This window comes from Bactrocera oleae, chromosome 3 (genome assembly GCF_042242935.1).
Source record: "Bactrocera oleae isolate idBacOlea1 chromosome 3, idBacOlea1, whole genome shotgun sequence".
In the NCBI taxonomy this organism is placed as follows: Eukaryota; Metazoa; Arthropoda; class Insecta; order Diptera; family Tephritidae; genus Bactrocera; species Bactrocera oleae.
This window is the reverse complement of record NC_091537.1, coordinates 369234-387962: the sequence shown is the minus strand read 5'-3', so window position 1 is coordinate 387962 and position 18729 is coordinate 369234. Positions and strand designations below refer to the sequence as shown.

Sequence of the window (18729 nt, the reverse complement as noted above, 5' to 3'; positions counted from 1 at the left end):
GGAATTTGTTTAAAATTTAAAAAACATTTTTTTCGATTTCTCCGAGCGTGACGCAATTCCTTCAAGCTTTGCTGGATATAGGGGCATACGGTTTCTGATTTAATATTAAAAACACATAAAAAAGTGCAAGAAACAATAGTTTTTAAATGAATATGGTATTATAGAATGATTATCAACATACTACGCAATGAAATGGATTATTTTCACTCTTGTGTTAAAATATTTGTACAAATATTTTCTTTTCTTTATTTATAGTGCTTGTTTTAGTTTTTACAAGATATGTGGATATCACTTTCTTAAATTCTAATATCAAATATATCAGCACAACACGGCTTTTATAAAATAAAGTGACACTCCTTTTGATAATATTATATTTTGAAATAAGATTTTGAATAGTACGCGAAAACTGAAGATTCTGCTTGGGATCGTGTAAGAGATTGACCTACAAAACTTAAAATTTTGAATTCTTCAATTTATAGATATTTGAATCCTTAATGTACTATGTTTTTTTATGCTTTCCAGTCCAATCGATATTCGTCCACCATTAGTAAATGCTGAGTAGTAATCCAGCCTGAACAAGAATTTAATCATATTTAATATACTGTGTATATGTGTATGTACGTATTATTGCTTACCCTCTTTTTGTGCCAACGCTACAAACTCTTGCCATTTGGACTGAATCTCCCAATATTTGTCTTTGGTTTGATTACGATCTTGCAAATAGGATACGGCGAAGAAATATGCTTTTAGGACATCTTGGGGCCGTGCATCAAAATGCAAATACACACCTATGTTTTTATTACTTTCAGCAATAATAAAACGTTCGTGTGGATCGAAAGACGAAATTATGTTTTCAACCGCGTGAGTCGTTTTATATTCAACGATGAGAGCTCTGATTGATAAGCCTATATAAATATTTAGAGACACAGAAACTGTTTGTCCTATAGTAACCCGCTCCATTTTATTAACCTAAAAGAAATTTGTTTATATATATATATATATACATATATAGTAACATCATACAACCTGTTGAGGTGTTAACATTCGCCCAGATCGGAAATACTCTTCCAAAGCAATTAAATAACGTGACTCGTTGAATGTACGTAAGCAGACAGCTTTGACTGCTTTTAAGTTTGCGTAAAGATGAGTTATGATAATAAATATAAAAACGGTGTACAATATACTGAAATATTAAGTATTAGTCAATACTAAAGACCGTAATATATAGCAGTTTACCTTTGACTTTTAATAAGCGTTAACAAATAAAGACCTATGAATGAAGCTATCAAGTTTACGAACGTCTCTTGCGAACTGTCTTTCGAAGCTACATCAGCTAAGTTACCCCGAATCGCATGATGTTGCGTAAGTGCCGCTCGAGTTGCACCGCCTAAAATTAAGTGGAACATATTTTTATTAATCATATAAATATTTATTTTCTGAATACAATGATAGATAACATTTGGAACAAGATGCAAATACCAACCTGCAACACCCACAATAGCTTTTAGTACAGTTGTGACACACAATAAATGCGTACTGAAAAATTGGTACTTTGGAAGCACATATATCTCAATACCCATTGCTAAATCGTTCAGAAAATCTGCTCTTAGGCGCCATTTTTTTGAATCGATATCTAGCTGCGAGCCCTTCCACCATGAGAATAAGATACGACCCAAGTGTCCACTACCGTCCTTAAGAATCCAAGTGACTGTAGCTGAATAAGCTGTTATATTATCATTCCCCACACCTATTCCTTTGAGAATGGCGTGTGTGCAAAGTGTACCTGTAAATAAATAACAATAAAAATGGTAGTTTTTAGCTGGATTAAAATACAAATCCCTTAGAATTAACTAGGCAAGAGAATTGTGATAATCGAGTAAAATTACTAACCACATATGGTGCTGCAAAATGCCTGTATAGTATCCCATACTTGATATGATGCGTAATCTTCGCTGACGCTATCAGGATAGCCTTTTGGTAAGAAAATTTTTTGGAGTATCCGGAAAAGAAAAAATTTCTCCTGTATTCCCAATTTATCGCTGCGCAAAGGTACGCGAACAATGTTATTTTGATCTATAAAAGTATAAATAAGAAAAGTAAAAATCTCAGTGAATACGTATAAAGCTACCTGCTGGTGTTATATAGAGAACCTCCTCTCCTTTAGTACCATATTGTTCACGAAAGTGCACCTTCATTTTCTTTAATTTGAAGAGTCTTAAGTTTTCAATACAATGTAAGAGTATTTCACTTGTTTAAAAAATTCAATTCTCAACTCAAATGATTTTAGTCCTTTGTCTTTTAATAAAAATTGTTTTTTGCTTACGGTATTTTCTGGGAATGTTGCAAATTACATGAATTTTATCATTTTAAAACAAACGATAAAAATATTTATCTAGTTATGCCTGCGTCCATTATTTTGACGTCGTTTGTTATTGATGTACAAATATATACTTAGGTACACATTTTTAAACAAAATTTCATTCAATAAACTTAGCATGAAATATTATGTTTCTCTTAATGGTTTTACTGTTTGTAAATCACTTAATTGACTAGTTACTAGTTGCTATAAAAAAGTTTAAAAAGAATAAAATGCCGACTTATTACGAAGGAAACCACAAAAATAATCAATTTAGCAGTAAAGCCAGAGAACGTATGAAATAGGAAGGTTCAGAGAACGTAGATTTTTTTATTTCTACGTTCTCTGCAATTGACAACAGAGAATGTCAATGAACAAAGAAGGCGCAAATGTTAGCTGCTCAAAAATGTTCGTTCATATAAGGGAACATCGAAAAATGGCAACTTCGAAAATGAAATAATACCAGAGAACATGTTCTCTTATAATACCACGTCATAAAGGAGCTGGGAACGTTTTCCCTGCATTATGACACAACAAACTAGATCACTCTGAAAGGGAACTCTTCCATCATCCCCCATCTAACTCTAACCTCTATATTTGAACAACTCAGCAATTATTGGATCGTAGAACAGTGTTTCTCGAATTCTATCATTTTAAAATAATATCTATGCCACAATACAATTCGAGGAAATGTTATTTATACGCATATGATATGTACATTCCCCATGCGGTAGAAAATTTCCGCATTACCAATAGAGGCGCCAAATTTTACCTACATATATACGGTATTTTCTGGGAATGTTGCAAATTACATGAATTTTATCATTTTAAAACAAACGATAAAAATATTTATCTAGTTATGCCTGCGTCCATTATTTTGACGTCGTTTGTTATTGATGTACAAATATATACTTAGGTACACATTTTTAAACAAAATTTCATTCAATAAACTTAGCATGAAATATTATGTTTCTCTTAATGGTTTTACTGTTTGTAAATCACTTAATTGACTAGTTACTAGTTGCTATAAAAAAGTTTAAAAAGAATAAAATGCCGACTTATTACGAAGGAAACCACAAAAATAATCAATTTAGCAGTAAAGCCAGAGAACGTATGAAATAGGAAGGTTCAGAGAACGTAGATTTTTTTATTTCTACGTTCTCTGCAATTGACAACAGAGAATGTCAATGAACAAAGAAGGCGCAAATGTTAGCTGCTCAAAAATGTTCGTTCATATAAGGGAACATCGAAAAATGGCAACTTCGAAAATGAAATAATACCAGAGAACATGTTCTCTTATAATACCACGTCATAAAGGAGCTGGGAACGTTTTCCCTGCATTATGACACAACAAACTAGATCACTCTGAAAGGGAACTCTTCCATCATCCCCCATCTAACTCTAACCTCTATATTTGAACAACTCAGCAATTATTGGATCGTAGAACAGTGTTTCTCGAATTCTATCATTTTAAAATAATATCTATGCCACAATACAATTCGAGGAAATGTTATTTATACGCATATGATATGTACATTCCCCATGCGGTAGAAAATTTCCGCATTACCAATAGAGGCGCCAAATTTTACCTACATATATATGTACGTGTGACTACGTGCACTAGTTAAATTTTTAAATGTAATTGTTAAACTCAACAACTGCTCCTAAATTAAATTTAACATACTTACATATGTATCTGATTTGGAATTGACACGGACTTTTCCTACCCGGCGAGACTTAACTGTTGAATGGTAATTAAGTTGCGAGAAATAACACCGAACAACTATACTGAAAACCAAGAACTTATATGCCCTGGTAACTTGGGAGTAAAGCGCGTTACTAAATTAAACTTATAATTATTTTGACTAAAGGGCGATGTAATAAGCACATGTTCTGCCTCCAACGAGTTCCTGCATGATGCTTACCAACTCCATCGGAACAGCTCGATTTTCCGATCTCTTACTAGTCATAGTCCAAAAAATCAAAAGCTTTTCAGCTCAAGATATGTACATATGTGAACGTTATATATTATATAATAATTACATTTGAAAAATGTTGTTTTTAAAAATTAAAAAAGCAAAAAGATTTGGTAATTAATCATTTACGTTAGTTACTATTAATTAAACTTCTAATAACTATTAATGATAAAACTATGTAGAATATAATGAGATCGTAAATGCGAACTCAAAGTTAAATGCGTGTTTCCATAACTTCATTTTTTTAAGCTTCATGTATTTTCTAAAATATTTTTCCTGTATTACGACAGAGATTTGTATATTTTTTGTCCTGAACCGAATCCCAAACGTTACATTTCGAAGCTGCTTTTTCTCCCTTATCATATACTTCTACGCCCTCTTTATAATCCATATCATAATAGCAAGATATGAAATAACAATGACTATAATGACACATATATTAATATGAATGACATAATGGGTTGATAAATGTGATGCACTTACTCTTTACCTTCCGGGCAGTCTACACAATAACCTATGGCACACCCTACACGAGACGCCTGATCGTGCGTGAGCACTTTGTAAAAAGTAGAATCATCCTTCCGCCATATTTGGAATGTAGTCGTCATAAGGGTATTTAATGATACCCGATTTAATCCATCTTGCTTTGATGTATTGAGGCCAACTTTTTCAAAACGTGCCGTTTTATGACATACGCTCGGCTTGCTTGGGCATAAACCGGTGTATGTACGAGCCAGGAATGCTAACTCACTGTCCCAAATGAGATTTCGCATACGTGTTGCTTTCTCCAGACCAGCTACTTGATTACGAAGCTGGTTGTGAAGTTCCAAGAACATATATCTAATTTTAAAAGTCGATGGCATATGCCGTTTAAATTTACCTATGCTTTCCTGTATTACAAAAAGAAATTCCCTTATATTGTATGTATGTATGTATGTAAGAATACTTAAACTTACAATTGCCGATGGATCACACATTATATGTTTTCCTTTCTCACACCAATCATCGTTACCGCAGTAATAATTGTAAGCTGCAGTATAGCTATAAGAGTCTAAAACAACTAAGTAAAGAAAAAAAAAGGTCAGTAGGAAACACATGCTAATTATTACAAAACGATTAAAAACTGAAAATGAAAGCTTGCGCCATGAAACAATTTTTTTATGAAGTAACAGTACATTCATCTATTTAAGTTCTTATACTCTCGCAATTTACAAGTATCAAAGTGGAACATCAAATGGATGTCTCCATTTAAAAATACTGTGGAAATTGAATCAAACAGATTTTAAGAAGATTTTTGAAATTATTTATTAAGTATATACAAATAAAACATATGAACTATACATATAAATTAATATTACGGAATAATATGTAACTACAAACAATATATTTATATTCAATATATTAAAATACAACGGAAAAATAGACAGATTTTCACAGAAAATCTAAAAAGATTTGGTTGCGTTATACATTTACTTCAGCTTAAATTTATAAACCGCAAATATATTATATTCATATAAATAAGTACGGCACAGCACTTATCAATTGAGCATTCGAAATGTATATATTTATATAAGGCAGAGCCTTTGTCCATGTTGGAAATCCAAATTGTCGACTTAAATTCGATTTTAGCATAAGTATTTCAATATTTAATTGTATTAAGAATGAAAGTATTATATCAACACAAAATGCAAATGTCTTCAAGATCAAAATTAATATAAATTCAGTAGATTTCATAAATGACTATAAAACTCCGAACACCCTTCCACAAATCTGTAAATACCAATTCTTAATTAACTTTTCCTTATGTATTATGTGAGCTTTCAGGTTTTTGATTCCGCCAAAAACCCCCATATATACTTTTAAAAATGTAACAACCACTCCGTCGCATTTAGTTATACTCATTTAGGTTAACAAAAACATTATAAATTACGCATTTACTTTCTTTTCTAAATATGTATGTACATATCTGTATGGAAGGAAGATAACTTACAATAACAATATGAGAAATTCTATAAGCTATTATATAAACATAAATTCTGAAATCTGGCATGGAGCAGTTTTTATGAGGCAGGCTTTACGCAAAATTTTATTCATAATTATTATGTTATAGGGAAATAATATTAGTCGAGTTTTATTAAGCAAGTTGAAAACTAAATAACTATCAGGTAGATCAGTAAACAGTTGAGAAATGAAGCATGCGCTGATTGATTAAAGTTTTCTTCAATTCAGATGAAAATGGAATAACAATACATTGAGGAACTTGTAGGACCTTGCTCGACGTATTATCACGTATGAGCACTTGCTGAAAGCTCTTCCAAACGTAGACACAGCTCCTGGGCCAAACGCATTTGCGTAGCTGCGTTGGCACATGTAGATGGCGCAGCGGAAGATGTGACGATAGCAGCAGATTCGTGGGGATTTAAATGTGCCATGGCCTCCTGATAACTGGGACACACACCATGCCATCGAGCTTTGCTATAGGCATGCGACTGTAAAACAAATAAACAAATTTATATATAGTTAGTTAATGAAATTGAAACAAGCATTTATAACTGCATATTTTCTCTCCACAACTGATGAATTGGCGAATTGTAATGCATATTAGGTTATACATTATGTATGTACATAGGAAATTTAATTCTAGTATGAGAAACATTTGCAATTTAAGGAAGAAGAGAAATACTTCTCAGTACGCATAAACTCTTATACCTACCATTGTGAAATCACGCTTCCAGAGCACACCACATTGACCATCACATAGTGGGCAGGGACGCTCTAAGCTGTAGCCTCCACATTCACTACAGTCGAGGGAAACATGGTCATCGGTCCAGGATACGCCGCATGTAAAACATGAGCCCATGTGCTGACGCAGTTCTTCAATAGTAAGGACATTATCCACGGAAATTTCCAACGGACTACCGACCAAATCAGACAATGATGAGGACATGCTAATACTGCTGCGTCTTTAAGAAATTTATATAGAAGTATATACATAAGTCCAGGTCTTTTGTGATCTAACGAGATACAATATAACAAATGCAACATCAACGACGAACAAGACTATGCTTATTTTAGACTTCTGAGAAACTGCCTACATTATTCAATGAATTCTTGGAAATTGAAGAATTACTTTAAATCCTATGTATAGTTAACGGGAATCTTTTGATCAATCAATTTATTTTGAACTGATAAACCGCTGAGATTTTTTTATTTTCCACATTAAACACCCTTATCTTGAAACCAAAGCTAGGAATTGAAAATCAGACAAGGGTTCTTTGATGGCTGACATTTCGCGAACAAGACGCATTTTTGGCAAGGCCTGGCACATTAGCTTATTGATGTTTTTGTATATGTATAATAAGTAAAGATAGGCTAATTTCGTGTTCCGCCGAACATTTTTAATTCTCGCAATTTGCAGGAATCAAAGGGGAAGGATTTTTAGGCGTTGCCAAACTTTATATAATATCTTACATATTGGCTTTTGTTATAAGTCATGTTCAAGGTCTAGACCGATTTCATTCAAATTCAGCGCTAAATTACATTATGGTTATGAAAATGCTTAATTTCATTGATATATCACACATATTGACCTACATAAATGGATTAAAGCCAGTTGGAAAATCGGAAATAACTATTTTGGGTATATTGTTACTAGGGAAAGGTCTAAATAGATAACACTTACGTTAAGCATTAAACTAAGGTGTGTTCGCGAACATGATTCCACTCAATTTCGTTAAGATAACTCTAGAGTAAATCTATAGTCCATTTTCGGCACCAAATTACAATATACTAAAAATACTGTTGACCGTAAGTCGGAATATTATAATGTATAACTGTAGGTATATGGAAAAGTACTGAACCGATTTTATTATAATGCAGAAGAGATGCCCACTTAAATTCAATATGATATCACACAGATTGACCGATATTTTTGTAATATACCAGCCATAGGCACCGAGGTCCTCATATTCGGTATATTGAGCCTCGCAAAATTATGGCTCAATTGCGACTATTTTTAATCTTACTGTACTATCTTTTAAAATTTATTACCTTTTAAAGTTTTCGCTATATATGTTTGTAGCTTAATTTGTGACTTAGTTTTTCGATTTTGTTGCGTCAGAATGCATTCGATTACGCCCATTTATAATACCAACCTCCTCAGATGGAAAGGAACAAGATTCATCAATATATATATAATTTTTAATCAAGTTATCGCTTGTACGGACAGACAGATCACTGTGATATACGTAATTCTATACCTATTTTGATTTGTTTTAGGCATTATACACTTACCCCAATGGGCTGCAGATATCAGTAAATTGCGGTCCGTGAACACTAGCTAAAGACATGATTGTTGGAGCTGCAAAGAAACGTAAAAAAGTATAACTATAGTTCGAAATAAATTTTTGAATTTTTTAATAGGATATATGTGAATTGTCCGTTGTTTCTATAAATATTAGTTCTATATAATTGCATGCATACAAAGTACGTCTATGTATATGTACTTTAAAAATCACAAAATCGACTGACTAATGACGGTATCTATGACTTTAAAAAATATTCCTGGTTTTACTTCAAACACATACAAAGATATATATGTATGTTTGAAAAACAATATATCACTAATACAATGGTACGATCACCAATACGATCTCTACCGGTTAGTCATATTTTACATATACATAAGCTTGCAATTTATTTAATTTATCAATGAAAAGGAATGTATTCACATATATTCTCATACATACACTTATACATACTTTGTAAATATTTCAATTATCAAATGCATTTTATAGAATAAAACGGAAAATAATTACGAATTTTATTAGAATAATTTGAGAATATATGTACGTACATATCTATTCCTATCTGGTCGTTGAATTTCTCAGAAAGGTTCAATATATACTGCTGTCCATGTAATAAATATCACATAACAGGTTTGTAAACGACAAATCTCCAATTGTATATTCGTATCAACAATTTCAGCGAACGCACCCAAAGCCCGCGAACATATATACATGCATACTAAATGTGAATGTTCAAAAATACATTTTTCATATATAATTCACTGAACTCTAAAATGGATGACCTTTTCAATTTTCAAATTATGCATATGTAGTACATATGTGTATGCACCTAGATGTTTTACAAATGTATTTCGCCTATACGTATGCAATAAATGGTTTGACCCTGAAAGCTTATGCTAAAAACAATGAAATATTTCAACGCATATCATACACATGTATGTATATATGTACAATTCTTTGAATTGTGACGAATAAAAAGGAATCGTTATTAGTCTTTAATATTTGAATGTAATACAGTTGTGTAGATATACATACATATGTACATAGTCTGAAATGGACAAAAGCAAGGTTAGGACATTTGATTTTTTACGCGACAAACATTGCAACAACAAAATATATTAATATGCATTCATATGTACATATGTACACATGCACATATTAATAATTAACAGTCGGCTATTCCAGCAGCAGACTCGTTAATTACTTATTTGCAATAGCCGAGTACATAAGCAAAAACTGGTAAAATGCGGTACGATTTTGCAAAACTAGGTTTGGTTTTCACTTGAAACGTTGTTGTTAATGTGCATCCCTCATATGTACGCATGTATATGTAAGAATATACATACATACATTCATATTATATTACAACTTTAAAATCGATAGAAAGTTTTTTAAAACAGTGAACGTCACTTGGAAGATAATACTAAAGCTATCCGTGCATTTCTTACACATAATACAAAAACGCTTGCAGTCAACAACAAAAAGCATATTTAAATTTAGACTTCCCAAGATGCTTCAAGGAGAACCCTGAATTTACGCAGAACTATGGTACATACATACATATAATATATATGGTCCAGCCCTGGTCATAGTAATGATAATAAGTACTACTTATATTCCTCAATACGCCAGTGACCAGACTTTACCAGAACTATACAGAAAGAGTTCTTGTTGTTATTTTTGTTTTCCTCAAAGTGAAAGAGGTATAGCGAATGAGAAGACGATCTACTTCAACCAGGAGTTAAAAATTTTATTAAAACGTCGCCGTAGAGCTCATACAGTTCGTGGTTACATCGTCTTCGATATTCATGTAATCATGAATGTAACAACCATTTCAATTTAATACCAAGTACTAGGTAAACAAAACCATATAAAAATATTAATGGACCAATTTCAACACAGAAATCGTTCTCATATCTTTTGTTGCTCTCCCGCTCCGAGTAAATTTCTGTTTAAAATTTCAGCTATAAATACAACATGGAAACTACACGATCGTTTGAATATTCCAATAAGTTTGCACCGTTTTTATTTTTGTTTTAGAATGTGGAGTGATGCAAGGTTTCCTTAGCTGGAAATTTGCAGTTGCTGTTTCTTTACTGTCTCTTGGCTTTATTTACTGTTTGCATATTCACTTGACGTCAATGACAATCGTCATATTTAAAGTAATTCTCGTCTTCAACGTAACAAATTTATATACAAGTAAATACTTGTATATTATGTGTATGTAATGCACATACGAGTGTGTTTATTAAATAAAACCAAGTTAGTGAATGGTATATTATATAGGGTATAGTCACTTAAGGCAATAATAGACACTTTTGATTTTTTGATGTAATTTAGATTGCATCCTTAGCTGTTGCCACCGTATCCAGAGCATACAAAGCTGAACGTCTATATATGTTTATACACATTATGTATGTATATATGTGGGGTTGAAAGGGGTAGTTTTAAAAATTGAAAATTGCAATACCAGTGTACTACTATGGAATTAGGAGAGCAGCGTTTAAAAATTTAATTGATCTAAGAAGTCTAAAACAAGGAGATCATAATTTACTATTCTACGGATAACAAAAAGTGTACTTATGTATACCCAATATGTACGCAGTTAAATCTTTAGTGAAACTGTTGCCATTTGGTCACACATAACTACAAATAGTACTCTTACGTATTGTATGGGTATTATTCAGTCGTTTCCATTTAGAACTGAATACCAGTTCAGCGCGTTCAAAGTCACATAAATATGTATGTATTTATTCGTGTTCATAGAATTCGCGAAGTGTGAGGGGTTTAAAAGTGTGTGAATGTAAAAATGCCTATTTATTTGTATTATTTTTAATTTTAGTTTAATGGGAGGATATCTTACTTCCATCAATCATTTATAATTGTTAGTTTTTTACATATCAACTATCTACGCTTTATATAACAAAATACTTGCTCAGTTATGTACTCACAATTGAGAGTTTTGCTTTCAGAATGGATTCTAATTGTTCACTTTTGAAGGATTTTTTTCTAAATCTGATGGATATAGTGTTTGTTAACTGCAGCGTTGACGTTGTTGACACGAAATTTTCGCTTATGACAATATATTTTTATCACCAACACGGGTATCAAAAACGACTTTCGTAAAAAACAGTTCTTTTTCAATTCTTCACAGTACTTCGATTGCACAAATATTAAACGCTTTTATTATGTGTGATTTTGGATGAACAGTTTCATAACTTTTTCAGTCCTTTTAAACTATATTTAAAGTCTCTATTCTTGACTCAATTGATTTTGGTTCTATTGCTGTCTTTATATTCCACGCCAGCTAACAAGCGCGACAACACGACCCAACTCAAAAGACTGAAATCATATGTTGCGTGCGGCTGACTTTTATGAAATTTCGCCTGACAACGCAGTCTTGGTCTACAGCTGGTTACGCTGTGCTCGTACACCCATATACCCTTATGCATGTGTTTAGCATATACATGCACATATTACACACGTATGCCTGACTGCACACAAGTTTTCAAATTCGTGTATGTGTGTGTGTGTGAGCGTCGGCTGTAAATATATGTATGTGAATCATAAGTGCATGTAGTAACTTCAGCAGTAAGCGATGGTTTGATGTAAGGAAATGCAGGCGGCAGACGTGTGGTATGAGTGATCGGTTATTTTATAAGCTATGAGTCGCGTTAATAAGCACTGCGAATAAATACGTAGGCAAACAGAGAGAAATACTAAAAACCGATCCAAACACGAAACGGTGTGTGATAAATTCAATAGCAAAGCAACAAAAGATCACTGATATTATACATATATATATGTATATGTATATATATTCGCGGAAAGTTAATTTTGATTTGTTGTAGTGAGTGAACACGCGTGACTAGCATGATGGTACTAAAACCAAATTCATTAATATTTGTTTTTTTATGTCTGGGGATTATTTCTTGGGATTTTTGTGTAGCGATTGTGTTTAGTAAGTTGTGGAAATCATTTACGCTGTTAAATGTTATTATGAAAAGGAGGCACAGTAACAATCGCCAATAAATGAAATAATAAACAAACTCAGGTCGACATTGTACGCTGATAAGAGCCTACAGCAAAAGTCATACATAATTTATAACAGAGGGAGAGTGCCACAAGAGCAGACACTAATAAAACACGCCACTCGCTTGCCAAATCATTTCGCACCAAACGTCGCATCATCCACCATGCCCGTATCATTAAAATTGTGCATACTTACATATGTATGTATGCTAGTATGTAAATACGTAGTAGCTGTCAGTCACATTTTACAATTTTAGATTATAATACACATGATTTGTCTAGATATTTCTTGTGAATGAATGAATGAGTAAGCCATACGATGAATTCTATTTAACTTTGATACTTATCATTTAGATATCTAGAAAAAAATGTGATATTGTGTGTGCAACTCAGGTAAACACAACATCCGCTTCGATATCATATTATGCACCAACACATTGCGCGTGAGAACTTTTGCATTAAATTTGAGCATTCTATCCGCTATTTATTTATCAAAAATCACACGGCCGGCCCGAGACAATTTACCACCCTTCGAAGCCTATTTTGCATTTATAACCTCTTTAAGGGATAAATATGTAAAGAAAATTAGCCAAAACGCCGCCCTAAGCAATTGCATAACTTGCTTATATGGACGGACCGGCCCTGAAAGTTCAAAGGCATACTTCACCCAAAGCTAAAGCAAACTTAAAAATATTAGATATCTTGTGTGATTACTTACTGTATGATACTGCCTTACTTACAGTATGTTATTGTATAGATCTACAGACACATTTTAAATTATGGTGTTCGATTCGCACACCTCTGATGACATTATAATGCTTCAAATCGATTTGAGGACTATAATTACGACTTATTGAAAATCAAGAATAATCAATCAATACTTATGTATGTATGTGCATATAAATAATTCGTGTGTATATACATATGTATATTCACTGTTGGGAAACACATTCTTACTTCGGAACTTGACTTATGTGAAATTTTTAATTACGTAAGCTAATTGAACAAAATCAAATAGAAAATTCTGAGGCAACAATTGCAAAAACGAAACAATTAAATTAGATCGGAGAGCATGTATGTACAAAGGTGAGGAGTGTCATGACATGTTATTTAATTTTTTTCTGAGTTCGATATTTGAGGAATCGGCGATTTTCCAAGCATGCACAAATTCAACTGATCTTGGAGGAAAAAAATTGGAAATTCACCATTCTCTTGAAGTATGAGGACAGGAAAAAGTCGATTAGGGCCATATCTGAAGAATATGATGGATGCGGAAGGAAAACGAAGTAGTTCAGTTTTAATACCGACCTATATTAATATTTATATGACACAGTGGAACGATCGATTGTGAGCCTAAAGCTTTCACAAACTAACATATTCATAAACTATGTGTGACATGTGGGATGTGTTGGACATTCTATAAATATCTTACACTCTGTCAGCTATATCGACCATTCTTCTTCATTTTACAGTTATATAAAATCATTTCGAGGATTGTTTTCGTCCGTAACAGCGTCTTTTGTACGTCTATTCAGCTCGTCGTCTTTGGTGATGATATGGCCTGTGCGGAAGCCTCTTACGAATTGTTATTTTTCTACTATTTTGAAGAAGACTTTTGAACTCATGATTTGCTTAAATTGAAATAATACATTATATTTGAACCAACATTCATAAGATATCAAAGTAAAAATAGATTTTTTAAGGTAAATATTTTTAGCTAACAAATTATATTTAAACACAGATATACATACGAGTATGTACCTACATATGTATGCTTATGAAAGTTAAAAATAAATTCTGTTTCTGATTTTCTTCACGTGATTTTTACCTATAGATGTCTGATTTTATTTACGTATTTACAATACATTTTATTTTTATGGTAAAATCACTTTTACTAATGATGAAATACGTACATAACTGCATTCCTAGTTTGCGAAAATTCATTACATTTTTGTAGCTTTGACTTGTAATCTCACATTGCTCCGTGTATTTAATAAGTTATATTAGGGTTCGACCTAGTTCATCGATTTGAGTTTAGATTAATCAAGAAACTGATGGTATTATATATAAAATATCTGCCATAAGGTGTCAGTGGCTTGCCCATGGTTCTTGCCTGTACGTCTCTAACAGTACAAAGTTTTAGGAGTTCTGGACAATAACACGCTTTTGATTTTTGGTTGCTAAAATCATAATTTTTGAACAAGAATCCAACGGGCCTAAACTTTTCTGAGATGGCGACCAGGCGAATTTATGAAGGTGATACTGACATCGTAATAACAAAATTGCAAACACTTATCATTTGAACAATCAAGAAAAACCGTAATAGAGACTTATCGCACTTAGGCCAAACACAATGGTAAACACTTCTTTAATAGTTTTATTTTGTTCAAATGTATCGCTTTACACAAGCACTCTTGTTCATGCGCATACTTTAAAATAGGTGGAAGCATTTGATCTCAAATTTGAAATGAGTTCGAGTGGGTAGCCAGACACTTCTCGCAACTGGAGAATCAGTACTTATGCATACTCATATCAATAGATGCACAAACCACAACAAATGGCAGTTAATATAAAAATAGTAATCGAAAGCTATTAATACACAACTTACTTAACTAACACTTATATTCATATAGTTTACTCGTAAGTGCATTCGTTGAAATTTATATACATATGTATGTCAAAATCCATTAAAATTGTAACTATTCTCCTTCCAAGTAAATTCTCGCGTAAACTACCTTCCGTATTCGTGAAAGTTGCTATATTTATTTTGAAAATATGACATCTTGAACCAAACACGCGCTAGACATGTATTTAAAAACTTGGACTGGCTAGTATAAGGAAATAATGAATCACATATTTTTTTTTGTCAAATATGATGATTGACAGGTCAGTCAACTATGGCAGATCAAAATATTGAATCATCAGCATCCGGATTACATAACATATTGTTTCTCTAAATCAAAGTGACTTTATAACGTATTTAGAAATATTTTGTGACTACCATTGAGTGGTCTTAACGTTTTTATACTCTCGCAACCTGTCGCTACAGAGTATAATATTTTTGTTCACCTAACGGTTGTTTGTATCACCTAAAACTAATCGAGTTAGATATAGGGTTATATATATATAAATGATCAGGATGAAGAGACGAGTTGAAATCCGGGTGACTGTCTGTCCGTCTGTCCATGCAAGCTCTAACTTGAGTAAAAAATAGTTGAAATCGGGTGGCAACTCCGCGCACTCCCCATATAACGGTACTGTTAAAAACTACTAAAAGCGCGATAAATCAAGCACTAAACACGCCAAAGACATTAAATTTTATCTCTGGGATGGTATGAGATGACTTTATAGGAACCGCGTTCAAAATTAGACAGTGGGCGTGGCACAGCCCACTTTTTGGTGAAAACCCATATCTTGAGATCTGCTTAACCGATTTCAATTAAATTCGGTGCGTAACGTTCTTTTCATATTTCTATGTTATAGTGCGAAAATGGGCGAAAGCGGACTACAACCACGCCTACTTCCCATATAACACCATTTTAAATTCCGTCTGATTCTTTCACTTTCCACTATGCAAATCAGGCAACAATGACTGTATCGGGATAAAACTTTGCGTAAATAATGCGATTAAAGTATGCCACCTTGTGGCCAAAGATTGTCTAAATCGAACCAAAACTGTTTAAGCCCCTAAGTACTAAATATGTGGACCCCAGTGCCTATAGTTGACCTTCTACCGAAAATATCAGCCAATCCACAAAGAAATCTCAAACGAGTATACCATATGACTGCGAGAGTATAAAATGTTCGGTTACATCCGAACTTAGCCCTTCCTTACTTGTTTCATATAAATACGTATAAATATACATATGATTTCGCTGAGACCTAGACCCAAAAGATGAAAGACCATCTGGATAAAAATTAATTTAACAGATAAATATTCATATACAAATATATACACATACATATGTACACAAAACAAAATATTAAAAGAGTAAACTAATAATATAATACATATGTTACATAATACATATTTCCTGGAATCCAATTTTTAATTTGTGTTTCCCTTATATTTATTATGCATATATCGGATATATATATTAAAACCAAGTTTTAAATCCGATAATAATAATATATGGCAACAATTTAACGATCGTCAATATAACCATGATTACCAAATTAAATAGAGTATAATGGAATAACGGTGGTGGAGGTTTAGTTACACCAGCAAGGTGTGTGTCTGAAGTAGTTACCACCGATGGGAGCTTTTAACTGATGCGATAAAAATAAGTTAAACGCCTCTTGTGCATATTTACTAGTGATTAGAGTAATTAATTAAAGTTCAGAACCATATGACCACAGTTAATTCCCAAATTCAATTGAAAATCTAATTTTTAATCCGAAATTTTTTAATTAAAAAATTTGCGACCCTGGTGCAACTGAAGCCAATAAAAAAATTCTATTTGAATAAATTCAAAACTAAATTCGGGTGGTTTGCAACTGAACAAACCTTTTTATTTATTAAAAAACACGCCACAGATATGTACCATATGTATGATTTTTAGGCAGTTGTTTGAAACACCTAAAACTAATCGAGAAAGATATAGAGATGTACAAATCAAAATGATCAGGACGACGAGACGTCAAAGTTATCTTAGACATTTACCTAACAGAGTACTCCACTTCTCCTAATTCTACGTAACCGGAACGGACCCGGATTTATTCCGGCCAAGGACTGTCAACTCGGCAGAATTCTGCCGCTACAACAACAACAACAACAACAACAACAACTTCATTCGTTTAATATTGATTGTGTGGATCTTTGCGTGGCCGTCTGTTATTAATTGGATATTTATTTACAGATATAAGATTGAATATATGTCAAATAAATTGGTAATAACAAGGAATATATATATATAATGTACCTTTATTAAAAAAACCCTCAAAATACAATTCATTTTTAATAAGAGATCATGCCTTCAAAGGAATCTGATTTTTTAAACACTTAAGGTAAGGTAAAACAAACCTAAATAGTGTATTGTATTTACAAAATTCTGTACCAAAAACGAGCATTGTGATCGCAAGGGAAATGCATATGTATATTCATTTTTTTCTGATTTCAGTACATATAAATTTCGCATGGCCATTACTAATTTAACATTTTTCAATACTGAAAATTGTGCTTTGGTGGGTAAACTTACCTTTTATGTTCACTGCATTTAACCTGTTGTTGGAATTGTCTAAACATCCTATAATAGGTGTCTGAGCCATTAGAGTCAGTGCCCTTGTGCTGAGAACGATTTGCTGATTTTCAGAGCCGGGTGACGCGCTATAGAAATCTGGATCATCAGCATCGAAGACAATATTGTCTTCCCACTCAGAAACTACACCATCGCTCCCTGTGGGCCGACTTTTCATCTATACATAAAAAAAATACAATAATCAATATATTAAATATCATTTAAGAACCTTTCATGTAGGTTTTATTGGTAAATCATGTACTATACTATGAAACCAGTTATTAATATAAATTTATTACTGTGATACTTTAAATAAAAAAACATAAATATGCATGCATAAATTTATTAATTAAAATAAGACCAAGTATTTGTTAGCCCCGGATTAGGGGCCTATTTGGTTTCAAAAAATATATTTCTATCCTGTATACACACGTTGGATAGGCAGGTACATATACACTGACTAGCAACATCCCCAACTTAAATGGCAAATTAGCAAGTGTTACTTCATATTCAAATGGAAACGACCTTGACGTAATTTACCACTGCACTTACATTGCAAATAAATTTCTTTTCAGTATTTTAATAAGTAATATGTGGGGTTGTTGTGGATTTTTTCGAAATTGATGATTTTGTGAATAATAGATACAGACTGCAAAACGCTTATTGTCTACCAGCACAAAGAAATCTTTAGAATATCGTTCTTATGTTACCAAAAATAAACTACATGAATTTGACAAAAATTTAAGAAAGTGACACTTTATTTGCAGACAAACAAAAAATATAAAATGTATACGTTGTCTGTCAGTTGTTTAGTCAGTTGT

General features: G+C 32.6%; 3 protein-coding genes across 5 annotated transcripts; all 3 read right to left on the bottom strand.

The window, feature by feature from the left end:
- Window positions 1-193: 193 nt before the first annotated feature.
- Window positions 194-2641, bottom strand: LOC106614931 (RUS family member 1). Of its 2 annotated transcripts, none has more exons than XM_014230880.3 (8): window positions 2129-2641; window positions 1891-2073; window positions 1484-1783; window positions 1237-1387; window positions 1027-1183; window positions 636-969; window positions 501-571; window positions 194-442 (listed from the first exon to the last, which is right to left on the bottom strand). In XM_014230880.3, the coding sequence occupies exons 1-7, from the start codon at window positions 2193-2195 to the stop codon at window positions 510-512; spliced, it is 1254 nt and encodes a 417-aa protein (XP_014086355.1). In that variant the 5' UTR covers window positions 2196-2641; the 3' UTR covers window positions 194-442; window positions 501-509. The 2 variants fall into 2 exon arrangements, with proteins under 2 accessions (XP_014086355.1, XP_069962990.1); XM_070106889.1 differs by having other exon boundaries at window positions 194-571; window positions 2129-2198; window positions 2324-2640.
- A 1718-nt stretch (window positions 2642-4359) lies between these two features.
- LOC138855556 (venom allergen-1-like) lies at window positions 4360-5588 on the bottom strand. The gene is made up of 3 exons (XM_070106887.1): window positions 5289-5588; window positions 4816-5222; window positions 4360-4754 (listed from the first exon to the last, which is right to left on the bottom strand). The coding sequence occupies exons 1-3, from the start codon at window positions 5511-5513 to the stop codon at window positions 4595-4597; spliced, it is 792 nt and encodes a 263-aa protein (XP_069962988.1). The 5' UTR covers window positions 5514-5588; the 3' UTR covers window positions 4360-4594.
- A 24-nt stretch (window positions 5589-5612) lies between these two features.
- On the bottom strand, window positions 5613-18697 carry Pino (protein pinocchio). Of its 2 annotated transcripts, XM_014231079.3 has the most exons (5): window positions 18461-18697; window positions 17870-18086; window positions 8626-8692; window positions 7046-7295; window positions 5613-6821 (listed from the first exon to the last, which is right to left on the bottom strand). In XM_014231079.3, the coding sequence occupies exons 2-5, from the start codon at window positions 18084-18086 to the stop codon at window positions 6618-6620; spliced, it is 738 nt and encodes a 245-aa protein (XP_014086554.2). In that variant the 5' UTR covers window positions 18461-18697; the 3' UTR covers window positions 5613-6617. The 2 variants fall into 2 exon arrangements, with proteins under 2 accessions (XP_014086554.2, XP_014086557.1); XM_014231082.3 differs by lacking the exons at window positions 17870-18086; window positions 18461-18697 and adding an exon at window positions 11591-11991.
- Window positions 18698-18729: the final 32 nt, after the last annotated feature.

What these genes read in the sequence shown, in the direction of transcription:
- Pino (XM_014231079.3), bottom strand. Translation starts at nt 18,086, where the DNA reads ATGAAAAGTCGGCCCACAGGGAGCGATGGTGTAGTTTCTGAGTGGGAA. An exon ending in GATATCTGCAGCCCATTGGG is followed by an intron (nt 7,296 to 8,625) that starts GTAAGTGTATAA and finishes AATTTCTTAAAG; the next exon opens with ACGCAGCAGTATTAGCATGT. An exon ending in GGAAGCGTGATTTCACAATG is followed by an intron (nt 6,822 to 7,045) that starts GTAGGTATAAGA and finishes TTTGTTTTACAG; the next exon opens with TCGCATGCCTATAGCAAAGC.
- LOC138855556 (XM_070106887.1), bottom strand. Translation starts at nt 5,513, where the DNA reads ATGAATGTACTGTTACTTCATAAAAAAATTGTTTCATGGCGCAAGCTT. An exon ending in TGTGTGATCCATCGGCAATT is followed by an intron (nt 5,223 to 5,288) that starts GTAAGTTTAAGT and finishes TTTGTAATACAG; the next exon opens with GAAAGCATAGGTAAATTTAA. An exon ending in GACTGCCCGGAAGGTAAAGA is followed by an intron (nt 4,755 to 4,815) that starts GTAAGTGCATCA and finishes GTGTCATTATAG; the next exon opens with TCATTGTTATTTCATATCTT.
- LOC106614931 (XM_014230880.3), bottom strand. Translation starts at nt 2,195, where the DNA reads ATGAAGGTGCACTTTCGTGAACAATATGGTACTAAAGGAGAGGAGGTT. An exon ending in TCTCTATATAACACCAGCAG is followed by an intron (nt 2,074 to 2,128) that starts GTAGCTTTATAC and finishes ATACTTTTATAG; the next exon opens with ATCAAAATAACATTGTTCGC. An exon ending in GAATGTTAACACCTCAACAG is followed by an intron (nt 970 to 1,026) that starts GTTGTATGATGT and finishes AATTTCTTTTAG; the next exon opens with GTTAATAAAATGGAGCGGGT.